Here is a 24,540-nt window from a genome sequence, read left to right as displayed (position 1 = left end):
GGGAGGAGGTGAGAACAGCCCTTAGAAAGATGGGAAGGGCTAAGGCAGTTAGGCCAGATAACATACCGATTGAGGTATGGAAATGCTTGGGAGAAGGAGTACATTGGCTAACTATTTTATTCAATCTTATTTTCAAATCAGGGAAAATGTCAGATCAATGGAGGAATAGTGTAGTAGTACCTGTGTATAAGAACAAAGGGGACGCCCAATGTTGCGGGAATTACAGGGGGATTAAGTTGCTAGGACACACTATGAAATTATGGGAGAGAATAATTGAGACGAGAATCAGAAGAGAAACTCAAGTCACGGTAAACCAATTTGGTTTCATGCCAGGGCGATCGACTACGGAAGCAATACATATTCTAAGGAGATTGATGGAGAAGTATAGGGAGAAGAAACGGGACCTACACATGGTGTTCATTGATCTTGAAAAGGCCTATGGCAGTGTGTCATGTAGACTGATTTGGGATAGTTTGGAGAGTAGAGGGGTTTCTGGGAAGTATATATAGACTTAATTAGGGATATGTATGTTAGGACCGAGACTAGTGTCCGAGCGCCTGCAGGGGATACTGATTCTTTCCCGGTAGAGGTAGGACTTCACCAAGGGTCTGCTTTAAGCCCTTTTCTATTTGCAATTATCCTAGACGAGTTGACAAAGTTAATTCAGGAGGCTCTTCCGTGGTGCCTGCTTTTCGCAGATGATATTGTGTTAGTTGCTGATAGTAAACAAAGCCTGAATGCGAGGTTAGAAGAGTGGCGAGCAGCTTTAGAGGGCGGAGGTTTAAGGATTAGTCGATCTAAGACTGAGTACTTGTATTGTGACTTTAGTGGAGTAGACAACGATGAGGACATTTAGATCACCATTGAGGGTCAAGTGGTTCCGTAGGTGACTAAGTTCAAGTATCTAGGATCGTTTGTCCAGAGGGATGGGGAGATAGATAGTGACGTTGCCCACCGCATCTAGGTTGGATGGTGTAGGTGGAGAGCTGCCACTGGAGTATTGTGCGATAGGAGGTTCCCAACTAAATTGAAAGGGAAATTTTATAGGGTTGTAATTAGACCTGCTATGTTATACGGAACCGACTGTTGGGCCATTAAGGAAGTACAAGCACGCAAGATGGAGGTGGCAGAGATGAGAATTGTCACACCCCCAAAATCCACAAGCGGAGTATCACCGCAGGGGGCGTGACTGACCAGGATCCAGCCACCAATCATATTGAACAATGTAATTTAAATAAATGAAAGTCCAACCACACAATATAATTGGTGTTCAAACAAGTTAATCCAATTCAAGTCGTCAGCGGAAGCAATAAAGTTTAAAAACCAAAACCAAGGTATAAGTTTAAAAGTTCAATGTTTATCATGGAACTCAACCGTCCATGTACCACAACGACTTCCGCTCCCCTGCAAGCTCCAACTAACATCTAACGACCTGCAAGGCATGTAACAGCGAGTCAACAACAAAGTTGAGCGAGTTCACAGTTGGTTGTCCCTTTTAAAGTTGTTCCAAAAACCACGAGTTAATTCAAAACCATGAGTTATCCAGTTCATTGTTTCCCAAACCAAAATCAGTGGGGGCTACCCCATGTTAACCACTAGACCGTTACCATATCGACAACTGACTGCGAAAGTTGTGCCCTACGTCAATGTCTATCATCATTGACTAAGTGCCCAGATCCATTAGTACATGCCCGTCCTCCCGGCACGGTGTGAGGCTTGTCAACCCTAATAGCGCTATTAACTAAGACCCGGTCGCCATTGGCCCGACGATTAAGTCGATATAAAAATGAGGGATTTAATGATAGAGTTTTGTCTAGTAAGTTATAGGTTGTCGTCCTTCCAACTGAGGACGGAGGCACGTAATCTATCCAAGGAGAATACGCAGGTTAATGTTGTCATCCTTCTCAACGAGGATGGAGGTACATATTCTGTTAAAGGTGAATATGTAGGTTTCGTTTTAGCTTCTTAACCCATTCCCTAACCACCGGGAATCCCATGCCTTATAGAAAGTGTGAACTCACCTTGGTTTGCTCGGTACGATAAACTACTCATTCACAATTAATTCAATCAAAGCCTATAGCGTTCATACATACGTAATCAGTTTGTATTCATGAGGTTCACGTATAAGTACAAATCACAGTGGGTATTAAATCAATGTTCACCAAATAGCACATAGTAGTTAATCTAGCTCATGCAAACCATGCTTCACATATATGGCAACTCATAACAGTTACTTGTGCCATCCTTATCAGTTAACTCAGTGTTACTTAGTCTTCACTAACCTAGTTATCCATTAACAGATTTAACTTGGTTAACTGTGTCAGTTTACTCTTCTGACGAAACACCCTTGTTTCGCCATGATCCCCTTTTTGACGAAACCCCCAGGTTTCGTCGTGAGCTCCATTGACGAAACTCTCATGTTTCGTCGTGACCTTCCATGGACGAAACTCCCAAGTTTTGTCGACATCTGTGTTTCGTCGACAATCATAAGTTACGTCGCATTAACAGTTGGTCACACACAGGAACCCAATTACACCTTAACAGTTGATCATCAATATCAAACCTAGCCACGAATTATACGTTACCAGATCATTGACATGTACGCATCTGTAATACATATTCATTTAACATTCATAAACAAGCGATAACATGATTTGCAAACATCAAACAGACATGAATAGTGGTCATTAATCTAATCCTATCAATCACTAATACACATCAATCCAGATTCGTTATCCATATCCTGAGTGCTATCCTTATTTCTATGGTTTGATTAACAAGATACATGCTTAATATAATCCGGTTCAAGCACACATTAATTATCAGAACCCTAAATCGATATCATGATTCGCATAAAGTCATGTAACCAACTAATCATACATATCACAATCAAGAACGTGTTCACAACATCATAATCATATATTTAGAATTCAAGCCAACTAGGTGTGGGATTACTAACCGAGCTACGGAACACGAATAAGAATGATCGAACAAGGAAGATCTAACTTCGAATGGGAGAGGCTGCCGTCGGGTTGTTTTGAGAGAAAGAGAGTCTAGGGTTTCACGAATGATGGTGTGTGAAATATATAACGTAACTGCTGATGAAATTTGGGCTATACCTGGGTCGTAAGCCCATATCCACAAAACATCAAAGGGAGCCGGCGAAACTCCATGTTTCGTCGTGATGGTCATGACGAAACTCCAAGGTTTCGTCAGTGTGGTGTGGTGAAACTCCCAGGTTTCGCCGGGTTGCATTGTGGCGAAACTCTAGTGTTCCCTCAAGTGTGATTTTTAACTTTTAAATAATACATATGTTTATAAAAACTTAACACATTAACATATTAACACATTAACCAAATAAATAACAACACAATATTCCAAACATATAACCAACGTGCATAATTACAGAGCAACAAGTTATGCAAACACAATTGTGAACAAATAACGTGTAAAGGAAAGACCTTGAAACTCGGGTTGTCACATCATCCCCAACTTGAAAGAAATTTCGTCCCGAAATTTAGCTTTAGCACGTGGTTACTGAGGAAGCTAGTTAGGTTGCGTGGTTTTCTTGGTTTTCCTGGGGTGTCACATCATCCCCCCGTTGGTTTGGAATTTCTTCCCGAAATTCCGCAGTAGCTTCAGCCTTAGTAGTGCCTTAGTAGTGGTTGTACTTTTCTCGAACAACTGGGGATACTTGTGTTTCATTTGGTCTTCTCGTTCCCAGGTGAACTCTGGGCCACGACAGGAGTTCCAACGAACTCGAACAAGAGGTATTTTGGTGCGCTTGAGAACCTTAACGTCTCGGTCAGTAATCCCTACTGGTTCCTCAACGAATCGCAGCTAATCGTCGATAATGAGCTCCTTGAGAGGAACTATGAGGGTCTCATCTGACAGACACTTCTTCAGATTTGACACGTGGAATACGTTGTGAACTCCACTGAGTTCTTTGGATAGGTTCAGTTTGTAGGCACCTTGCCTATTTTCTCTATGATTTTGAAAGGTCCGACATATCGCGGGTTGAGTTTGCCTCGTTTACCAAAATGAACTACACCTTTCCAAGGTGAGACTTTAAGTAGTACTCGGTCCCCAACCTGGAACTCGAGTGGTTTCCTCCGCTTATCGGCGTAGCTTTTCTGACGGTCACGAGCTGTCTCCATTCGTTGTCGTATCTGAGCAATCTTCTCTGTTGTGTCTATGACGAGTTCTGGGCCAGTGATTTGGCTGTCGCCAACCTCTTCCCAACAAAGGGGTGATCGGCACTTCCGTCCGTACAATGCCTCGAACGGAGCGGCCTGGATACTGGTGTGGTAACTATTATTATATGAAAATTCCACTAAAGGAAGGTGTTTTTCCAAGCCGTTACCAAAATCGATGACATATGCTCGAAGCATGTCTTCAAGAGTTTGAATGGTGTGCTCCGACTGCCCATCCGTTTGTGGATGATATGCGGTACTCATGTCTAGCCGAGAACCAAAAGATTTGTGCATCGCTTGCCACAGCTCAGAGGTAAAACGCGCGTTACGATCAGATATGATGGAGGTTGACACCCCGTGCCTAGCAACCACTTCCTTCAGGTAAATGTCTCCAAGTGTAGAAAACTTATCTGTTTCCTTGATAGCTAGAAAATGTGCAGATTTGGTCAATCGATCCACTATCACCCAAATAGTATCGTTTTCGCGTTGAGATCTAGGCAAGCCAGTAACGAAGTCCATGGAAATTTGCTCCCATTTCCATGTCGGGATCTCTGGTTGTTGAAGCAGGCCTGATGGTTTCTGGTATTCGACCTTGACCCTAGCACAGGTCAAACATTTACTGACATAGGTTGCTATGTCAGCTTTCATATGGGGCCACCAATACGTAGTCTTGAGATCATGGTACATCTTATCTGAACCAGGATGTACCGAGTAGCGAGACTTATGTGCTTCATCCATCACAAGCTCACGTAAATCACCATAAAGTGGTACCCAGATGCGCCCTGTTACGTAATAAGCACCGTCTTCCTTTTGTTCCAATCGTTTCTTCGATCCTCGCAGGGACTCAGCCCTGATGTTCTCTGCTTTCAATGCTTCAATCTGAGCATCTCGAATCTGAGCGGGAAGACTAGAGTGGATGGTAAGCTGCAACGCACGTACATACTTCGGTTTAGTCTCCTTTCGGCTGAGGGCGTCGGCCACAACATTGGCTTTGCCCAGATGGTACCTGATCGCGCACTCGTAATCATTCAGAAGTTTGACCCATCGACGCTGTCGCATGTTCAACTCTTTCTGATCGAAGATATGCTGAAGACTCCTGTGATCGGTGTAAATGGTGCACTTGGTACCGTACAAGTAATGCCTCCATATCTTGAGTGCGAAAACAACGGCTCCCAGCTCCAGATCGTGGGTAGTGTAGTTCCTTTCGTGAATCTTAAGTTGGCGTGATGCATAAGCAATGACTTTCTCACGTTGCATCAACACACAACCAAGTCCTTGGATTGACGCGTCGCAATAAACCACAAAATCGTCGGTGCCTTCAGGTAACGAGAGAACAGGTGCGCTACATAATCTCTTCTTTAAGTGCTGAAACGCGGATTCTTGTGCATCACCCCAACGATAGGTGACACCCTTATGAGTTAGTGAGGTGAGAGGTTGCGCAATCTTTGAGAAATCCTTGATAAATCTTCTGTAGTAACCCACCAAACCCAAGAATTGGCGGATTTCGGTTGGTGTACGGGGCGCAGGCCAGTTCTTGATCGAGTCAACCTTGGATGGATCCACATGAATCCCATCCTCAATCACCACGTGGCCTAGGAAATGGACTTCACGAAGCCAAAAGTCGCATTTCGAAAACTTAGCGTACAACTGCTCTGCTCGAAGAATTTCCAAAATGAGTCGTAGGTGATGCTCGTGTTCCTCCTAGCTCTTAGAATAGATCAGGATGTCGTCGATGAAAACAATAACGAACTTATCCAGGTAAGGTTTGCACACTCGGTTCATGAGATCCATGAAGACCGCAGGTGCGTTTGTCAATCCGAAAGGCATGACCAGAAACTCGTAGTGCCCGTAACGAGTCCTGAATGCTGTCTTGGAGATGTCCTCATCTCGAACTCTCAGCTGATGATAGCCCGATCTCAGATCAATCTTTGAGTAGAAGCTCGACCCTTGCAACTGGTCGAATAGGTCATCAATGCGCGGGAGAGGATAACGATTCTTCACGGTCACCTTGTTGAGTTTGCGATAATCAATACACATTCAGAAGGTACCGTCCTTCTTCTTCACAAATAACCCAGGGCGAAGAGCTAGGACAAATGAAACCCTTGTCCAAGAGTTCTTATAGTTGCGCGGACAGTTCTTCTAGTTCTGATGGAGCTAAGCGATAAGGTGCACGAGCTATTGGTGCTGCTCCAGGAGCTAGTTCAATTTGAAATTCGAACTGACGATGAGGCGGAAGACCAGGTAATTCTTCAGGAAATACCTCAGGAAAGTCGCGTACAATCGGAATGTCTTCTATATTCTTCTCTTTCGTTGACATGTCAGTAACCAGGGCTAGAATAGCTGCATGGCCCTTTCGTATGCACTTCTGGGCCTTAAGGAAAGATATGATGCCTACTACAGCACCACTCTTGTCACCACGAATCACAAGAGGTTCTTCACCAGAACGAGGAATACGGACGATCTTCTCCTTGCAAAGAATCTCCACTTGTTGTTGAGATAACCAATCCATCCCAATGACAACGTCGAAGCTACCAAGACCGATAGGAATGAGGTCGATAGAGAAGGTCTGATCAGCAAGAACAAGATTACAACCCTTAACTATGTGTGTGGCTTCAAGACTTTTACCATTTGCTAGCTCTACAATGTGCTTGGTGTTCAAAAGTGTTAGGGTACGCTTAAGCATATGACTAACTTTTAAGGACACATAACTAGTATCGGCACCCGAATCAAATAAAACTGAAATAAAGAAGTTATCCAGTAGGAACTTACCCGTCACAACGTTGGGATCATTCCTAGCATCACCCTGTCCAATCACGAAGGCACGGCCCCGGGCACCATTGCCATCATTGTTACCCCCACTGTTGTTCCCGTTTCCTTGGTTGTTGTTGTTGTTCTGATTCTGATTCAACTGTGGACAGTGTCTCTTGAAGTGACCCTCAGCACCGCACTGAAAGCATCCCTTATTACCTTGTTGTTGCTGCTGCGGGTTCTGTGGAGCTTGTGGCTGCTGTTGACGATTATGATTCACAGGATGCGAGCTCCTGCAATCCTTAGCTGCGTGACCCAGCTTGTTACATCACTGACAACGACTCTTGTTGCACGGCCTGCTGTGGTGCAAATTACATCGATTGCACTTAGGGTGATTTCCCCTTTATCCACCCTGACCCTGATTCCCAGAAGCCTGCTGATTGGGGCTCTTGTAGTCGTTAGTGTTTTCGTCTAAATCGGATGTGTTTTCGAGTCCAATTCGAGACGGTTCTGACACTACCTCGTTCCACTATTCAGTGAACGAAATACATGCCATTTTAGGTCCGTTTTAGTGTGAAAATCAAGTTTAAAACAGTTTTGAAAGGTTTCAACTTCGTTCTAACACTTGGTGAGTGTGAAATCCATAGGTTTCTAACTTGGGAAGCCGAAGCTAGGACCAATACATTCAGTTAAGTGTAGATCAGCTGCAAATGAAGAAGATTTGATGGAAAAGATGAAAGTTTTCAATGAAACAGAGAAGTTAAGATGAAAAGATGAAGTTTTAGGTGAAAAGATAGAGTTTAGTTGAAAATAAGAGAATTTTGATGAAATAGAAGTGAATCTTGTGTAAAATCGTAATGGAAAACGTTGTGTAATGTTGTAAAAATGTTTAATCATACTTGAAAACAATCGGACAGCAATTCGGAAGAGTTTCGGATCAAAGGCAGCAAGTGAATGAAATTGGAGAAGTGGGGGTACTATTTATAGGGAAAGTGGGTTCGAATAAGGAAGGTTGGTTCAAAGCTGGTTCTCCTGTGCGAAGGTCTTTCCTTCGTACGAATCCATGTATCTTCTTACGAGGGGACCGGTTCATTCTCAAATGTTTTCGTTTCGTGTGTAGAATGCTCGTTTGATGTGTTTTGTTGCGTTAGCTAGTGGAAGTATTTTATGTATTTTAGCGAGAGGGTAAGTTTAGTGTTTATCCACTACATACAGCATAGGTGAACAAGTATACACACGTTCAAGTTCGCGCTAAGTTAGTTTCTCGTGCGTTAAGTATCATAGCAAAGAGTCAAGAGCTAGAGTAAACATGTCGTTCACATATAAGAAGTATCACATAGAATAATAGTTTGCACATAGATTCACACAATTAAAATAGTCTCATTTCCATTATGATCAGTCGTCTCCGGTCTTAGTAGAATCAGAAGTATGATATAACGAGGGTAAAAGCGTCAACGGATAGGAAGTATGTCGAGACTTGCTAGCAATAGGAAGGTATCAAAACGCAAGGCGTTACAGTGAGCTTAACAAACTCACCATTAAGAATCGTTATCCTCTCCCTCGTATCGACGATCTATTTGATCAACTACAAGGCGCAAGTTTTTTTCTCTAAGATCGACCTTCGATCTGGCTATCATCAACTTCGTGTTCTCGAAGAAGACATTCCCAAAACCGCATTTCGCACTCGATATAGACACTATGAGTTTGTGGTCATGCCTTTTGGCTTGACCAACGCACCTACTGTGTTCATGGATTTAATGAATCGTGTTTGTAAGCCTTACTTAGATCGTTTTGTAATCATATTTATTGATAATATTCTCATTTATTCAAAGACTCAAGCTGATCATGAACATCATTTACGCCTCATACTAGAACTATTACGTGGTGAACGTCTATACGCAAAGTTTTCTAAGTACGAATTCTGGATCAAAGAAGTACAATTTCTCGGGCACGTCGTTAGCAAACAAGGAATCCATGTTGACCCTTCCAAGATCGAAGTAGTGAAGAATTGGATCACGCCTAAATCTGCATTTGAGGTTCGTTCCTTCTTAGGATTGGCGGGCTACTACTGCCGATTCATCTCGAACTTTTCAAAAATCGTTGTTCTTCTCACTTCGTTAACTCAAAAAGAGAAACCTTTTGTTTGGGGTCCTGAGCAAGAGGAATCTTTTCAAACTCTTAAGACTTGCTTTGTAACGCTCCTATACTTGCCCTCCCTGATGGGAATGATGATTTCGTGGTATATTGCAATGCCTCGAACCGTTGTCTTGGCTGTGTTCTCATGCAGCGAGACAAGGTCATCGCTTATGCATCTCGACAACTCAAAATACATGAGAAAAACTATACTACCCACGATCTCGAGCTGGGCGCAATTGTTTTTGCGTTAAATATTTGGCGACACTGCCAATATGGTACTAAGTGTGTGGTTTTAACTGACCATAAGAGACTGCAGCACATCTTTAATCAAAAGGAACTGAACATGCGTCAGCGATGATGGGTGGAGTTCCTTAACGACTACGACTACGAGATTCGCTACCATCCTGGCAAGGCGAATGTCGTGGCCGATGCTCTTAGTCGTAAGACTCATGTTAGTAGCATCCGCTGTTTTCAGACCACTAGCGATTTTCATGCTTGTATTCGTGAAGCTCAATACTCGTCAGCCAACGAAGGTAGTCTAATCGTTGAAATATGAGGTGCTTGTATCGACCAACTTGTGACAAAGTCTGATGGACTTCAATACTCTCTCGATCGCATCTGGGTGCCAGATCATGACAATCTTCGTGAGCTCATCATGAATGAAGCTCACAAATCCCGATACTCTATTCATCCTGGTGCTGATAAGATGTACCATGACTTGCGTACGTCCTATTGGTGGCCTGGTATGAAAAAGGACATAGCCGCTTACGTCTCGAAATGTCTCACTTGCTCAAAGGTTAAAGCTGAGCATCAGCATCCTTCAGGCCTTATCGAGCAACCCGAAATCCCTGTTTGGCAATGGCATAACATTGCTGTGGATTTCATAACTAAACTTCCACGTACACCATCTGGTCATGATATCATATGGGTAATCATCGACCGTTTGACCAAATCAGCTCACTTCTTCCTATTCGTGAAGACTTCAAAGTGGAGAAACTTGCTCAAATTTACACTGATGAAATCATATGTCGTCATGGTACCCATTGACATCATCTCTGACAGCGATGGTCGTTTCACCTCGCGTCTTTGGCAAACCTTTCAATTCGCTATGGGTTCTCACTTGAATCTTAGTACGGCCTTTCATCCTCAAACGGATGGACAGACTAAACGTACTATCCAAACCCTAGAGGATATGCTTCGTTCTTGTGTCATTGACTTTGGTGGTAATTGGGATGTACATTTACCATTGATCAAGTTTTCGTACAACAACAACTACCATTCCAGTATTCAGATGGCTCCTTTTGAAGCTTTATACGTTCGCAAGTGCCGATCTCCCATCAGTTGGCATGAGATTGGTGACAAGCAACTTACGGTCCCTGAGCTCATTCAAGAGACGACGGATAAGATTCTTCAAATCCGCGACAATTTGCTCAAGGCCAGAAGCAGACAAAAGAGCTATGCTGACAAAAGGCGCAAGCCTTTGGAATTCAATGTTGGAGACCACGTCCTGCTCAAAGTATCTCCATGGAAAGGAGTGATGCACTTTGGCAAAAAGGGAAAGCTTGCTCCTCGGCTCCTCGCTATGTGGGTCCTTTCAGGATACTTGAAAGGATTGGCGAGGTGGCTTACCGACTCGATTTACCATAAGAACTTAGCAACGTGCATCCAACGTTTCATGTCTCTAATCTCAGGAAGTGCTTGGCAGATGAGGAACTTCAAGTTCCCATCGAAGACTTGCAAATAAACGAGACTCTTCATTTTGTGGAAAAACCAGCCAAAATCATGGACCGAGGTACCATGCGGTTAAGGCGCAGCAAGATTTCCATAGTCAAGATTCGATGGGAAGGAAAGCGAGGTGCCGAATTCACTTGGGAACTCGAGAGTGAGATGAAGACCAAGTATCCACAACTCTTCGTTCAGCCTTCCTCTTAGATTTCGGGGATGAAATCTCCTAAAGCAGGGGAGACTGTAACGCCCTGCATTTTGATACCTTCCTATTGCTAGCAAGTCTCGACGTACTTCCTATCCGTTGACGCTTTTACCCTCGTTATATCATACTTCTGATTCTAATAAGACCCGAGACAACTAATCATAATGGAAATGAGACTATTTTAATTGTGTGAATCTATGTGCAAACTATTGTTCTATGTGATACTTCTTAGATGTGAACGACATGTTTACTCTAGATTCTTGACTCTTTGCTATGATACTTAATGCATGAAACTAACTTAGCGCGAACTTGAACGTGTGTATACTTATTCACCTATGTTGTATGTAGTGGATAAACGCTAATCTTACTCTCTCGCTAAAACACATAAAATACTTCCACTAGCTAACGAAACAAAACACGTCAAACGAGCATTCTACACGCGAAATGAAAATTTTTTAGGATGAACTGGTCACCTCGTACGAAGATACCCGGCTTCGTACGAAGCCACTAGCTTCGTACGAAGGCAGGACCTTCGCACAGGAGAACCAGCTTCGAACCAACCTTCCTTGTTCGAACCCACCTTCTCTATAAATAGTACCCCCACTTCTCCATTTTCATTCACTTGCTGCCTTTGATCCGAAACTCTGCCGAATTGCTGTCCGATTATTTTCAAGTAAGATTTAACAATTTTACAACATTACACAACGTTTTCCATTACGATTTTACACTAGATTCACCTCTATTTCATCAAAATTCTCTTATTTTCAAACTCTATCTTTTCACCTAAAACTTCATCTTTTCATCTTAACTTCTCTGTTTTCATTGAAAACCTTCATCTTTTCCATCAAATCTTCTTCATTTGCAGCTGATCTACACTTAACCGAGTGTATTGGGCCTAGCTTCGGCTTCCCAAGTTAGAAACCTGTGGATTTCACACTCACCAAGTGTTAGAACTAAGTTGAAACCTTTCAAAACTATTTTAATCTTGATTTTCACTCTAAAACGGACCTAAAATGGCATGTATTTCGTTCACTGAATAGTGGAACGAGGTAGTGTTGGAACCGTCTCGAATTGGACTCGAAAACACATCCGATTCAGACGAAAACACAGCTCCGAATGCCAAAGAACAGCCACGAATGCGAGCTGGTCTGTTCTGTGCGAAGCTAGGCTTTGTACGAAGGCTCTGACCTTGCACTTACCAGCCTAACTCTCATCCATGACTTAAACAAAGACTTATCCGACTCTAAGTTTAAGCAGTAGCTTAAGGTTGGAGGGATGCACACTCGATTTTCCCGAAGACAGAACGCGAAGACACTCGATTTTGGAACAATGGAAGCCACACATGTGCGAAGACCTCTTCGTACGAAGCTCCTGTTTTCCCACCGACACTTCGATTTCCCACCGTTTCAGCACTTTGGAGGACTTACGCTTTTGTTCCCGTACGCAGGCTGATCCGGCGCTCCCTTCAATCCATAACCGTCTGTGTTTACTTGTTAGACACACACTGTGAGTATACTCGATCCCATTTTAGTTTTAAACACTTTGGGCGCATCATGTATTCTATATGAAAACCACGTAACACTTGAAACTTGTTTATAATCACACTCGATCCACGTTTAAACATGAAACTATGTGAATACTTGTTAGTCTATATGCTATGTGTACGATTGTATCTATATGCTCTTTAACTTAGCTAGCCTACCTTGACAATTATAGCGCTATAGGATTAACGCACCGCCCTTCAGACTTGGGGTTTTGTTAAGTCTGATTCTTTTACCTCCTATTCGTTGCGACGACGTAGGAAAGGCACCTTGCATTGGAAACTTGGGTTTGACATATAGTTTACATTAGCTTAGCATGTTAGTAACTGGTATCATGTTATTCATGTTAGATTCGGGAAACTTTTACTCTTATTATGCTACGTATGAAAACTTGTATACTCGCCAACATTTTTGTTGATGTTATTTAATACATGTTGCAGGTTGATAGTCGAAGGAAATCAAGAAATCAAGTTAGGGTGATCCTAGAAACCCACCTTAGAAATAAACAGTATTCGATCATGTTTGATACATGTTTGAATATGTTTTGATTGTATGACATTGTACGACATTTTAGTACTTCTTATGGAATCTTGATTAAGTAATATTGTCGTATTAGTGTTATGGTGCTTTGAGCGATTTGTTTGTCCCGCCCCGATGTTTCCACCATCGGTTGGGGTGTGACAGATTGGTATCAGAGCCGTAACTATATGGAATTAGGTAGAATTGCCATGATTCGTCCTAGTCTATAGTTTAAGTTACCCAAACAAGACCCTTCGTACGAACCCACTTAGGGGCTTCGTACGAACCCACTTATGATCCTTTTGTTCAAACCTGTTTAACTTACCTTCGAACAAACCCACATTATGCACCTTCGTACGAACTCAGTAGCTTTGTACGAAGGCAACCTTTCCTAAGATTAAGAATTCATTTTTGCCTTTCCTAAGGCTAACACAATACACATTTGAAATCTTTGATGATGTTCTTATAACACAATCGAAACGACTCATCGAAATTGGGGTGATTCCCTCCTTTGATGACAACTTTCATTCAACTATACTTGAATTTTGCACGAAATTTACCCTCAAATTAGGAGTGAATCCAAACCTTGAAGAGGAAAATCCCATCTCATATTCTAGTAGTCTTATCTTCTGATAATTACCAACCATACTAGGGTACGATATTACCAAGTTAGAGGTGAAACTCGCATCTTGATAACTAGTCCCACTCCTTGATTTTTAATCTCGCCAAAGTTTCGAATTCTCCAATCGACTAAGGACGTGTAATAACTGGAAGGACAAATATCTTCGTCGTTTCTCGATGAGAGTATTTGTCTATTAGGCCAAAGCACGTTTCCTTAATTCGATAAAGAGCTTCGATTCATTTTGGAATAGTCGACGTTTCTCTACCCGAAACAATCTAAAGTTTATGAGCCACTCTTTTATGTTATCTCAATTTATATGTGATATTATACTAGTTACTTTGTTCATTTCAAAACTGTTACAAGATTCACACATTTCTCGCAATCTAAAACAATAATAATGGCCTCTTGCGAACAAATTAAACTTATGATGCTTCCGTTATTCTATGTGATACAATGTGAAAACTTGTTATGCTATGTGAAACCTATATACTATGTGATACAATTTGAACATTTATGTACTATGTGATACAATTTAAACATTTATGTGCTATGTGATGCATTCTATGATACGAATCAGTTAAACAAAAACATTATGATCAAGTCTCATCCGATCCTTGCTTTGCATCTTTAGATGTTATCAAGCCGACTTTCCAACTCTCACAAGAAGTCCAAGGCTAACACCCAGAAGAAGATGATGTCTTTTATGGCCGATCAGATCGCACGAATCGTTCCCAAGATTGTCACTGAAATTCAGGGTTCAAACACTCCTCCCTCCTCTGTTGACTCAAAAGCGGTCCAACCTAAGCCTGTGAGCTTCAACTACAAACACTTCGTCTCCTGCAACCCTAAGCCTTTCACGGGCAGCGATGGGGTGACTATAATGCTGGAATGGTTCGACAGCATTGAAGTTACTTTCATCAACAGTGAGTGCCCTGAACATCTAAAGACTAGGAGCGCTACTGGTGTTTTCCAAGGCAGAGCTTTGGAATGGTGGACCAATGAGAGAAACATCCGCTCCAATGATGAAGCTTATGCTTTACCGTGGGCCGAGGTTAGGGAATTGATGATGCTCGAATTCTGTCCTCCTCATGAGCAGCAGAAGCTCGAGGACGAGTTTTGGCATCTGAAATAAGTTGGTGATGACAATCTAGCCTATACTACCCGTTTCAAGCAACTCAGCATAATCGTGCCCCATTTGGTGTCCACTCCCAAATGCATGATCACGAAGTACATTTATAGGTTACCCTATGCCATGCGTGACGCCATTGAAGCAGCACAGCTAGACTCCATCGAAGAAGTTTACCGACTTGCAGTAAGTTTGAAGAACAACCGTGTTCGTGATAAACAGTTCAACACACCTGCCTCCTCGAAACCAGCCAACCAGATCACCCAGCAATCAAGTGGTGGCAAGGGTGAGAAACGGAAGTCTCAAAGCTCTGGCTGCAATGTGATTGTACCTGCTGCAAATCAAAACCTTGCTTCCCCTGAGAACACCAAGAAGCCATACGCTGGGGTTCATCCCAAGTGCGATACTTGTCACTATCATCACCCTGCCAACTCAGCGTGTCTCCATTGCACTTCATGCAACCGTTATGGTCACACAGCCCCTTACTGCCGCCAGGCCAACCAAGTTCAACAAGCTCCCCAGAACCCCAAACCAGTAAACAACGCACGAGCCTGCTACAAGTGTGGTGATACCACTCATCTCCGTCCTCAATGCCCTCAACTGAATCAAGAGCAGTTGCAGCAGCAAGCCCCACGAGGACGAACATTCAACATCAACGCCAAGCAAGCTTAGAACGACAACGACGTCGTTAATGGTACGTTTCTCGTTAATAACCTCTACGCTTCGATACTATATGATACTGGTGCGGACAAAAGCTTTGTGTCCGTTGAGTTTGAATCTTTGATAAACTGTGCACGCTCTAAACTACCTAAGTCGTTCTCAGTCGAGACTTGCTAGCAATAGGAAGGTCTCAAAACACAGGGCGTTACAGTTACGTTTATTTGAAAATAGGTAGGCTCAGATATAATATGTTTTTGTGCTTTCTTATGTACCTTTTCAGTTGGTCTATGTTTTGCCATAAATTTTGTTACAATATGAAATTACATTTACATTAACTTCACGTGGGCCAATTTTTTTTCTTTTCCTTTTTCTTTGTCTTTTAGTATATTTTTGTTTTTTTAACCTTTACCCTTCAATATTTATTATTGGCACTTAATACTCTTTAGCTTTTCAAAAACTATAAAATTATTTTTAAACATGCTTATTTTTATTTACATGTTGGTATAAATTTAAGTTGATTACGTTTCTTTGAAAATGGGTAGGCTCATATATAATATGTTTTTGTGCTTTTTTATGTACTTTTTCAGTTGGTATATATTTTGCCATAAATTTTGTTTTAAAACAAGTTAGGTTAAATATAATATGCTTTCGTTAGATTGTATAAATTCTACTTACTTTACGTTTCAGCAATACCGCAATGCGCGGTACCATTTTAACTTAAAAAACATAATTTGTACTTATTTCTTTGTACGCGTCAATATAAGTTCAAGTTGGTGTTCAACGTAAATTTCTTTCGCAAATTGTGAGTGCAATATGTCTACCGCTTCCGTCAATCACGTATTGTAGCTGAGAAATGTTCAAGACAAGGGTGTTCAAAGTTTTAAACATTTCAGATGTTGGTTTGTACGAATGGACAATGTCCATTCGTTGTTAGAAGTCCTTTGTATGTAATGTCCATCCTTACTTAGTCAGCTCATATAAATAGGGAGCTAGTTTTAACATTTTAGAACTTTTGCTCATTTTGGAGAAGTTAGAGAGAGAAACTATCTCCAAGTTGATTCAAGGTGATGTAACTTTCAGATCTGAAATAGAATCAGCATTATAATTACATTCTTGTGTCTGATCCATTCACAGTACACGGATTCCACACATGATACGTGATTTTCGCAATCATCGGAGTTACGGAATCGGTCCAGAAACGAACCTACACAAATAAGTCGGGTCAAATATAATAGGCTTTCGTGCTTATTTTGATGTACATCTTCATTTTATCTACATTTTGATGTAACTTTTGTTCAGAAACAATTCGGGTCTTGACGACACAAATCCTAGTAACTTTACATTGAACCCACCACAACGCGCGGGGAAATTTACTAGTTAATATATAGTAAACTGCCAAAATGGTCTCTGATGTTTGGTCACTTTTAGCACTTTAGCCCAAAACTCAAACCTTTTGAATCTTAGTCCCTGTGGTTTCAATTTTATTGCCATTTTCATCCAAAAGCAAAATATGGTTAGATTTTTCAGTTAACATTCAGTTTTTTTTTTTCTTTTTCCTCCCTTTTAACGAAGAGAAAAATGGTCAGATTTTTTTAATTTGTTATAATAAAACGTTAAAAGACCATTTTACCCTTCATTAAAAGGGAGAAAAAAACAAAAAAGCTGGATGCTAACTAAAAACTCTAACCAGATTTTGATTTTGAATGAAAATGACAACAAAATTGAAATCACAGAGACCCAGATTCAAAAGGTTTAAGTTTTAGACTAAAGTGACAAAAGTGACCAAACCTTAGAGTCCATTTTGACAGTTTACTCTAATATACAACACAAAAGTCAAACATTCAACAAACACAAGAATATCAAGAAAACCTTGCAAGTTATATTTTAGAGTTAAATGTCATTTTAGTCCATGTGGTTTGAACCATTTTGCCACTTTAGTCCAAAGGTTTCATTTTTAACCTGTGGGTCAAAAAAGGTTTCACAGTTGCCATTTTAGTCCACTGGGCTAACTCTATCCATTTTTCTGTTAACGAGAAGGCCAATTCGGTTATTTTATATGGCTGAATTGCCCTTTTAGTTAACAGAATTACATACAAAATTACCGAATTGGCCTTCTCGTTAACAGAAAAATTGGATAAAGTTAACTCCGTGGACTAAAATGGCAACTGTGAAACCTTTTTGAACCCACAGATTAAAAATAAAACCTTTGGACTAAACTAGTAAAATGATCCAAACCACAGGGACTAAAATGGCATTTAACTCTATATTTTACTTTGTCAATTCTTAATCTTTGTTTTTACATATGTTTAAATCATCCACCTCATATTCTAATTGAAAACGGTTAGTTCAAATAAGTGATCAATCGCATAAAAATGCCACATAAATCAGACAAGTCAAATCGTTTTGAAAATCCTTTTGTTATAATCTTCTAAACAATTTTATTAGATAAACTACTATTTATAAACTTTAAAACAAGTTTTGACTTACTCTAATTCATCTATTTCGGGTCAAACCCCATATGTGTTATAAAATTATAATTCTATTCTAACAAAAACAATTCACATGTTCATATCTTGTGCATTAATATTAATAATTTAATAATTAATAAATAAATAAATAAATAGGTAAGAAGCTATTTGATGAAAGTAAAGGTAGATGACAGGAAGGTTAATGAAGACACAAAGATCGGACGGTGGGGATTGAGTTGTTGCTTGTTCAAAGTTTACGGCTTTTATAAATCTTGACTCCATACTTTCGCTTACTCACACTGTTAATCCTCCTCAACCTCAACAACAATCAAACCCACCCTTTGAATTTTCTCTCGTAATCATCTACAAATCAAACCCCAATATTATTTAATGTTCGTCAATCCACTTTTGGCAACAACTATGAACAACAAATTGTCACAGAAGAAAACCTACCACTAGACTTTTCATTTCTCAATTTTCAATTCTTAATTTTTTATCAAATCAATTTTGTACTAGCCCTTGATGGGGCATTGCTGCAGCAAAAACGCCGTCGTTGTGAAGCAAGAAACCCCCGCCGGATCCGCCGGAGAAAACCCACCACCGCCGCGCAGCCCGAAACCGCGTACGCCGTCGCCGGCGGTCGGAAACGGGATCAACGGGAGGTCCGGGAGCACAACCCCGAATCACTCTTTCACCGGGAGCCCATGGCAGAGTTATCCGGCGGGTGTGCCGCCGACGCCGTCACCGGCGAGGACGCCGAATCGGATGTTTAAGTGGCCGTTTCCGCCGCCGTCTCCGGCGAAGCCAATCATGACGGCGCTTTTGAAGCGGCAGGGGAAGAAGAAGGAGAATACTCCGGCGGAGACGGCGGTTATACCGGAAGGGGAGGGGGGTGATGGGGAGAGAGCTTTGGATAAGAGTTTCGGGTACCCGAGGAATTTCGGGTCGAAATACGAGTTGGGGAAGGAGGTGGGAAGAGGGCATTTTGGGCATACTTGTTGGGCAAAATGTAAAAAGGGTGTGTTGAAGAATCAAGCTGTTGCTGTCAAGATTATTTCTAAAGCAAAGGTGTGTTGGTTGTTTGTTTGTTTGTAATCTTGTGTTTTGATGTTAATTGAGTGAAATGTTGACGTGTTGTTGTTTGCGCAGATGACGACGGCTATATCGATCGAAGATGTGCGTAGGGAGGTGAAGCTGTTGAAGAGTTTATCTGGTCATCAGCATATGGTGCAGTTTCATGATGCTTTTGAGGATGATCAGAATGTATACATAGTTATGGAGTACGTATTGTTTGATTTGTTTCGTTTCGGTTCTAGTATAGATTCTAATCCTATATAGACTACAAATGCAATTGTTTGATGTTCGTTTAGGCAGTAGTTTGTTAATCTTTACTTTTCTAAACTTGTAAACAAACGGACAGATTGTGTGAAGGGGGAGAACTTCTTGATCGTATTTTAGCAAGGTGAGAATGATTAATGGTATACCATACTTTTTATCCCGTGGTGTGTTTTTCGAAATATAGTGATCATCGTTTTGGTCTTGCAGAGGTGGAAGATACACAGAAGTTGATGCAAAATCGATTGTAATTCAAATTTTGAGTGTGGCTTCTTTTTGTCATCTTCAGGGTGTCGTGCACCGCGATTTAAAACCTGAGGTATGTATAGTATTATGACGATAGTGGATAGCTACTAGTACTACCATGGATATTAATCCGATGACATGATTTTTGGGCAGAATTTTCTTTTCAGCACACGGCAAGAAGATTCCGCATTGAAGGTTATAGATTTTGGTTTATCGGATTTTACAAGACCAGGCAAGTCTTAAATCTTTTAACATTATTTCTATATAGAAGTTTGGTTATAAACCTCAAGTGATCTCGTGTATGTGGCTTCATTGTTAGATATAAGATTATATCTCACATCGTTAGAAAGACTTGTAAAGTTATTTAGGAGATCAAGTCACCGATGTTATGGGTGATGTCATTGAGCACTCGGTGCGATGTTAAAGTCGGTGTCTTTATAATATTCTCATGAAGATAAGCATCCTCTATAAGTTTGATATTTTTATACGCAAAATATAGCTTTCGGTGAACAATAAAACAAATAAACCTTCAAGAGGTGGCACATTTTCGAATCCAACTTCCACTGGTTTCCTTTCTTAACCTCTTGAAGGCCACCTACCTAGCGCGTAAGTTGCACTTTACCGTGTTCCATAGGTTAGCAGGGTATTGGTGGGCCCTATGACTCTATGAGTTTTCCCTAACGGGTTCTCATCGTCGCAAAAAGAAAAGGGAATAAAAATAAATAAAGGACAATTTGAACTACTTAGCTAATTACTAGATTTTGTAATTTATGCGTTTATATGTATTTATAAACGCACGATTGGTGGGACCACGTGCATTGAGTAAGCTAGCTGAGCTTTACCTGGCTTTACTAGTTAACAGGGTTAAATTAATTTGCGAATTACTAGTTTTCATAATTTAGAGTTAAATGCCATTTTAGTCCCTGTGGTTTGGGCCATTTTGCCAGTTTAGTCCAAAGGTTTCATTTTTAACCTGTGGGTCCAAAAAGGTTTCACAGTTGCCATTTTAGTCCACTTGGTTAACTTCATCCATTTTTTCTGTTAACGAGAAGGCCAATTCGGTCATTTTGTATGTAATTCTGTTAACTAAAAGGGCAATTCAGCCATATAAAATGACCGAATTGGCCTTCTCGTTAACAGAAAAATGGATGAAGTTAACCCAGTGGACTAAAATGGCAACTGTGAAACCTTTTTGGACCCACAGGTTAAAAATGAAACCTTTGGACTAAACTGGCAAAATGGCCAAAACCACAGGGACTAAAATGGCATTTAACTCCATAATTTATTTTCGTATATTTATAAACCAATGATTGGTGGGGCCACGTGCATTGAGTAAGCTAGTTGAGCTTTACCTTTTTTTGGAAAGGTGTGAATTATTCGCGAATGTCGGGTGGTCTAGCATACGTTGTCTTAACCGGGTCCGCGCTAGAGAGCCCCCTCGCACAATAGATCCCCGATTTAAACCCCTCAATGAGAAACTCCTATCACCCAGACTCGAACTTGAGACCGGAAGGGGAAAACTCACCCGGGCCCACCATAGTTTTTCAAAATTTGATTTTAAATATGTGTTTATAATCCAAGTAAGAACTTACAATAAAATCAATTTAAGGTGAATCTATCATCTGTTATTATTTTCATTCCATTCCCGAGCCTTGGAAATCTAAGTTCTTTTGCGAATTACGAGCTTTTATAATCCAAGTAAGAAGTTACAATAAAATCAAATTACGGTAAATCTATCATTTGTTTTTATTTTCATTCCATTCTTGAGCCTTTATTTACAAACCAAATAGGAAATTACAAGGAAATGGAATTGAATTCTGTTCCATTGCATTCGTTACCAACCGAACAGATGCTCAATTTAAAAGCATTGTCAAATATAGATACAGAAAATGATATTTTTTTTGTGCATATGCAGATCAACGGCTTAATGATATTGTTGGCAGTGCATACTATGTTGCCCCAGAAGTACTCCATAGATCATACAATGTGGAGGCAGACATTTGGAGTATCGGTGTTATAACTTATATATTATTATGTGGTAGCCGACCTTTTTTTGCTCGAACTGAATCCGGAATCTTCCGTTCCGTGTTAAGAGCTGATCCGAATTTTAACGACTCCCCTTGGCCTTCGGTAACTCCAGAAGCCAAGGATTTCGTCAAACGACTTCTTAATAAGGATCATAGGAAAAGAATGACCGCTTCGCAAGCCTTGAGTAAGTTGTTTATTATTCATATATATTTGTTTAAATTACGAGCGGGGCCTGTTGGTTTTTACAATGTAATAAAAGTGGTAAATGACTGTTTGTGCAGCTCACCCATGGTTAAGAGATGAAAGTCGTGCAGTCCCTTTAGACATATTGATCTACAAATTAGTGAAAGCGTATCTTCGGGCCTCGCCTTTGAAGCGTGCAGCACTTAAGGTATTTTTTTAATGCCGATAGATTGTCTAGGTTTTTAGGATTGTTAAACATTCTTTGCGTTTTGAAACCGATCATTTGAATTAGTTATTACTGTTTGGATAATTTAATATCACATAGTCCCTTTCAAAATATGCATCTAAACGCCCCCTTACCGAGAACAAGTCACATTTTTCTATTCAATGGTTGATGTCATTTGATGGTATAATTTTATATTTTTTTTATTTATATTTTAAGGCTCTCTCAAAAGCTTTGACCGAGGATGAGCTCATTTACTTACGGGCCCAGTTTAATCTATTGGAACCAAAAGACGGATGTGTATCTCTAGACAATTATCGAACGGTTAGTTGATGATATATTCTTCTTTTCCACTATATTAGCGCGTAAATATATCATCTCACTGAAAAAATTTGTGCAGGCTCTTGTGAAACATTCAACTGCTGCCATGAAAGAATCAAGGGTCCTTGATATCTTGGATTCGGTAAGAAATATAGTTCTTGATGTTACAAGCTTTATGTTGTCATGTTTGACTTTGACTTTGACTGATGGTTGGTCTGTTATGATTGAAGATGAAGCCTCTCACTTATACTCGAATGACATTTGAAGAGTTTTGTGCCGCTACAATTAGCCCGCATCAACTTGAAGCGCTTGAAAATTGGGAAATGATTGCCAGTACAGCTTTTGAATATTTTGAACTAGAAGGAAATCGCATCATTTCAGTTGATGCATTAGCGCAGGTACCTATAAACTTATGGCAGAACGGGCGGGAAACGGGTTGGGTTGGATTGACCCGAAAACACTTTTCATCCAAAAATCAACTTTTTTTTTTATTCAGTAATTTGTGTGCCCAATATTATTACAAAAGTTTATGTTATTTTAGTAATCATCCAACTTATGAGTAAAATAATTTAGGGAGTAAAGTACACGGATGGTCCTTGTAGTTTTCCAAAATTTTGGATTTGGTCCCTAGCTTTCCAAAAGTACACAAATGGTCCCTGTGGTTTACTGGTTTGCACTTTGTATCGCATTTAGTCCCCAACTTTTTTTCGAAACTACATGGATGGTCCTTGTGGTTTTGCACTTTGTAACGCATTTAGTCCCCAAACTTTTCCAAACCTACATGGATGGTCCCTGTGGTTTTGCACTTTGTAACCCATTTACTCCCCAACTTGGACATGCTAAAACCTTTAGATTTTGTTGGTTAGGGACTAAATACGTTACAAATTGCAAACCACAGGGACCCTCTGTGTACCTTACTCTAATTTAGGAGGTTTTGACTCATTCTTTGTTCAAAACACACTTTGGGAAAATTTGAGCTGTTTGACTCATTCTAGGCATTTGATCCGTTTACTTTTAAGCTGTCTTCTTTTTTATTTTTTTTCCTTTTTGTGTTTGACCCGTTAGAGCTAAAATAAATCAAACCAACCATTATATAAGTAAATGGGTCGAAAGTGACACATGTTCGTCTCAGCCTAGTTTCAAATGTTTCTTTTCTCTGTTTCTTGTATTTTAAATTAATATGATGAAACCCGAACCAGGAAATGAATGTGGGACCCTCGGCACACTCGATACTGAAGGATTGGATAAGAGGTACAGATGGAAAACTCAACTTTCTTGGATATGCGAAGCTTTTGCATGGTTTGACGATTCGTAGTTCCAACACAAGGCATCATTAAGACTAAATAGGAGGAGATTATCGTTTGTTTGTTTGTTTGTTTATTATTCTTGATTGTTTTCCGATGCATAAACAAAGAAGATAGGGCGATGCGATATGCCCTTGAGATTGACTGATCATAGCAGCATGTTGGTGACTTCTGTCATTTTAGCCAAATTGATGTATTGTGACTGTTGTTTAAAGAAATTGTAAAGGTCACTTTATTTTTTCCAGATTAGTAGCTTTCATCTTAGCTGTATCTTGTTTAATGTTATCTTAATTAGAAGGAAAACATATATTGATTAGATGTCATTAAAGAAGTGCTTCTTACATAACTAAAACTAAACACCCACCACAAAACCTAACACCCCCCCCCCCTCCCAAAATATATATATATATATATATATATATATATATATATATATATATATATATATATATATATATATATATATATATTTTTGTGGGGGGGGGGGGGGGGTTGTTAGGTTTTTGGGTGGGGGTGGGTGTTTAGGTTTGGGTGGTGGTGTAGTGGGTTTAGGTTTTAGGTTATTGGACACTTGTCACTCTATAAATCTTTCTTACAATTAGGAGTATTTGTAGAATAACTTAACCCCTATATGATAAACAGCTAAATATAAAACCTTATATGAGGGAATTTTAGCGAATTCGATTCGAAATTAGATTATTTAATTTGAATCGAATTCAAATGCAACTTTAAATTTCTAATGATGGCTGAATTCGATTACTGAATCTGAAAAATATAAATGAACTCAAAATTGAACAAAGTAACAAACTAAATGAACTTGAAATTGAATACATATGCTCTAGCTTGACTTAATGTTCTTCAATGATGGCTCTCGACTGAAGTGGGGCAGCGGAAGCGACCCAGATTTTAAAAAAATATAGTGATTTTTAGGTAATTGTTGAACGTGTTGATCATTGG

General features: G+C 40.2%; 1 protein-coding gene across 1 annotated transcript; it reads left to right on the top strand.

Annotated features, from left to right (window-relative positions):
- Window positions 1–18,113: 18,113 nt before the first annotated feature.
- Window positions 18,114–23,847, top strand: LOC110872972 (CDPK-related kinase 4). The gene is made up of 11 exons (XM_022121875.2): window positions 18,114–19,011; window positions 19,093–19,223; window positions 19,364–19,405; window positions 19,489–19,597; window positions 19,678–19,756; window positions 21,440–21,736; window positions 21,834–21,943; window positions 22,178–22,282; window positions 22,359–22,421; window positions 22,510–22,677; window positions 23,479–23,847. Exons 1-11 carry the CDS (start codon window positions 18,466–18,468, stop codon window positions 23,614–23,616), a joined length of 1,788 nt encoding a protein of 595 aa, XP_021977567.1. The 5' UTR covers window positions 18,114–18,465; the 3' UTR covers window positions 23,617–23,847.
- Window positions 23,848–24,540: the final 693 nt, after the last annotated feature.

This window comes from Helianthus annuus, chromosome 8 (genome assembly GCF_002127325.2).
Source record: "Helianthus annuus cultivar XRQ/B chromosome 8, HanXRQr2.0-SUNRISE, whole genome shotgun sequence".
NCBI classification, from domain to species: domain Eukaryota; kingdom Viridiplantae; phylum Streptophyta; class Magnoliopsida; order Asterales; family Asteraceae; genus Helianthus; species Helianthus annuus.
The sequence above is the reverse complement of the archived record's forward strand: the minus strand, read 5'-3'. Positions and strand labels throughout refer to the sequence as shown.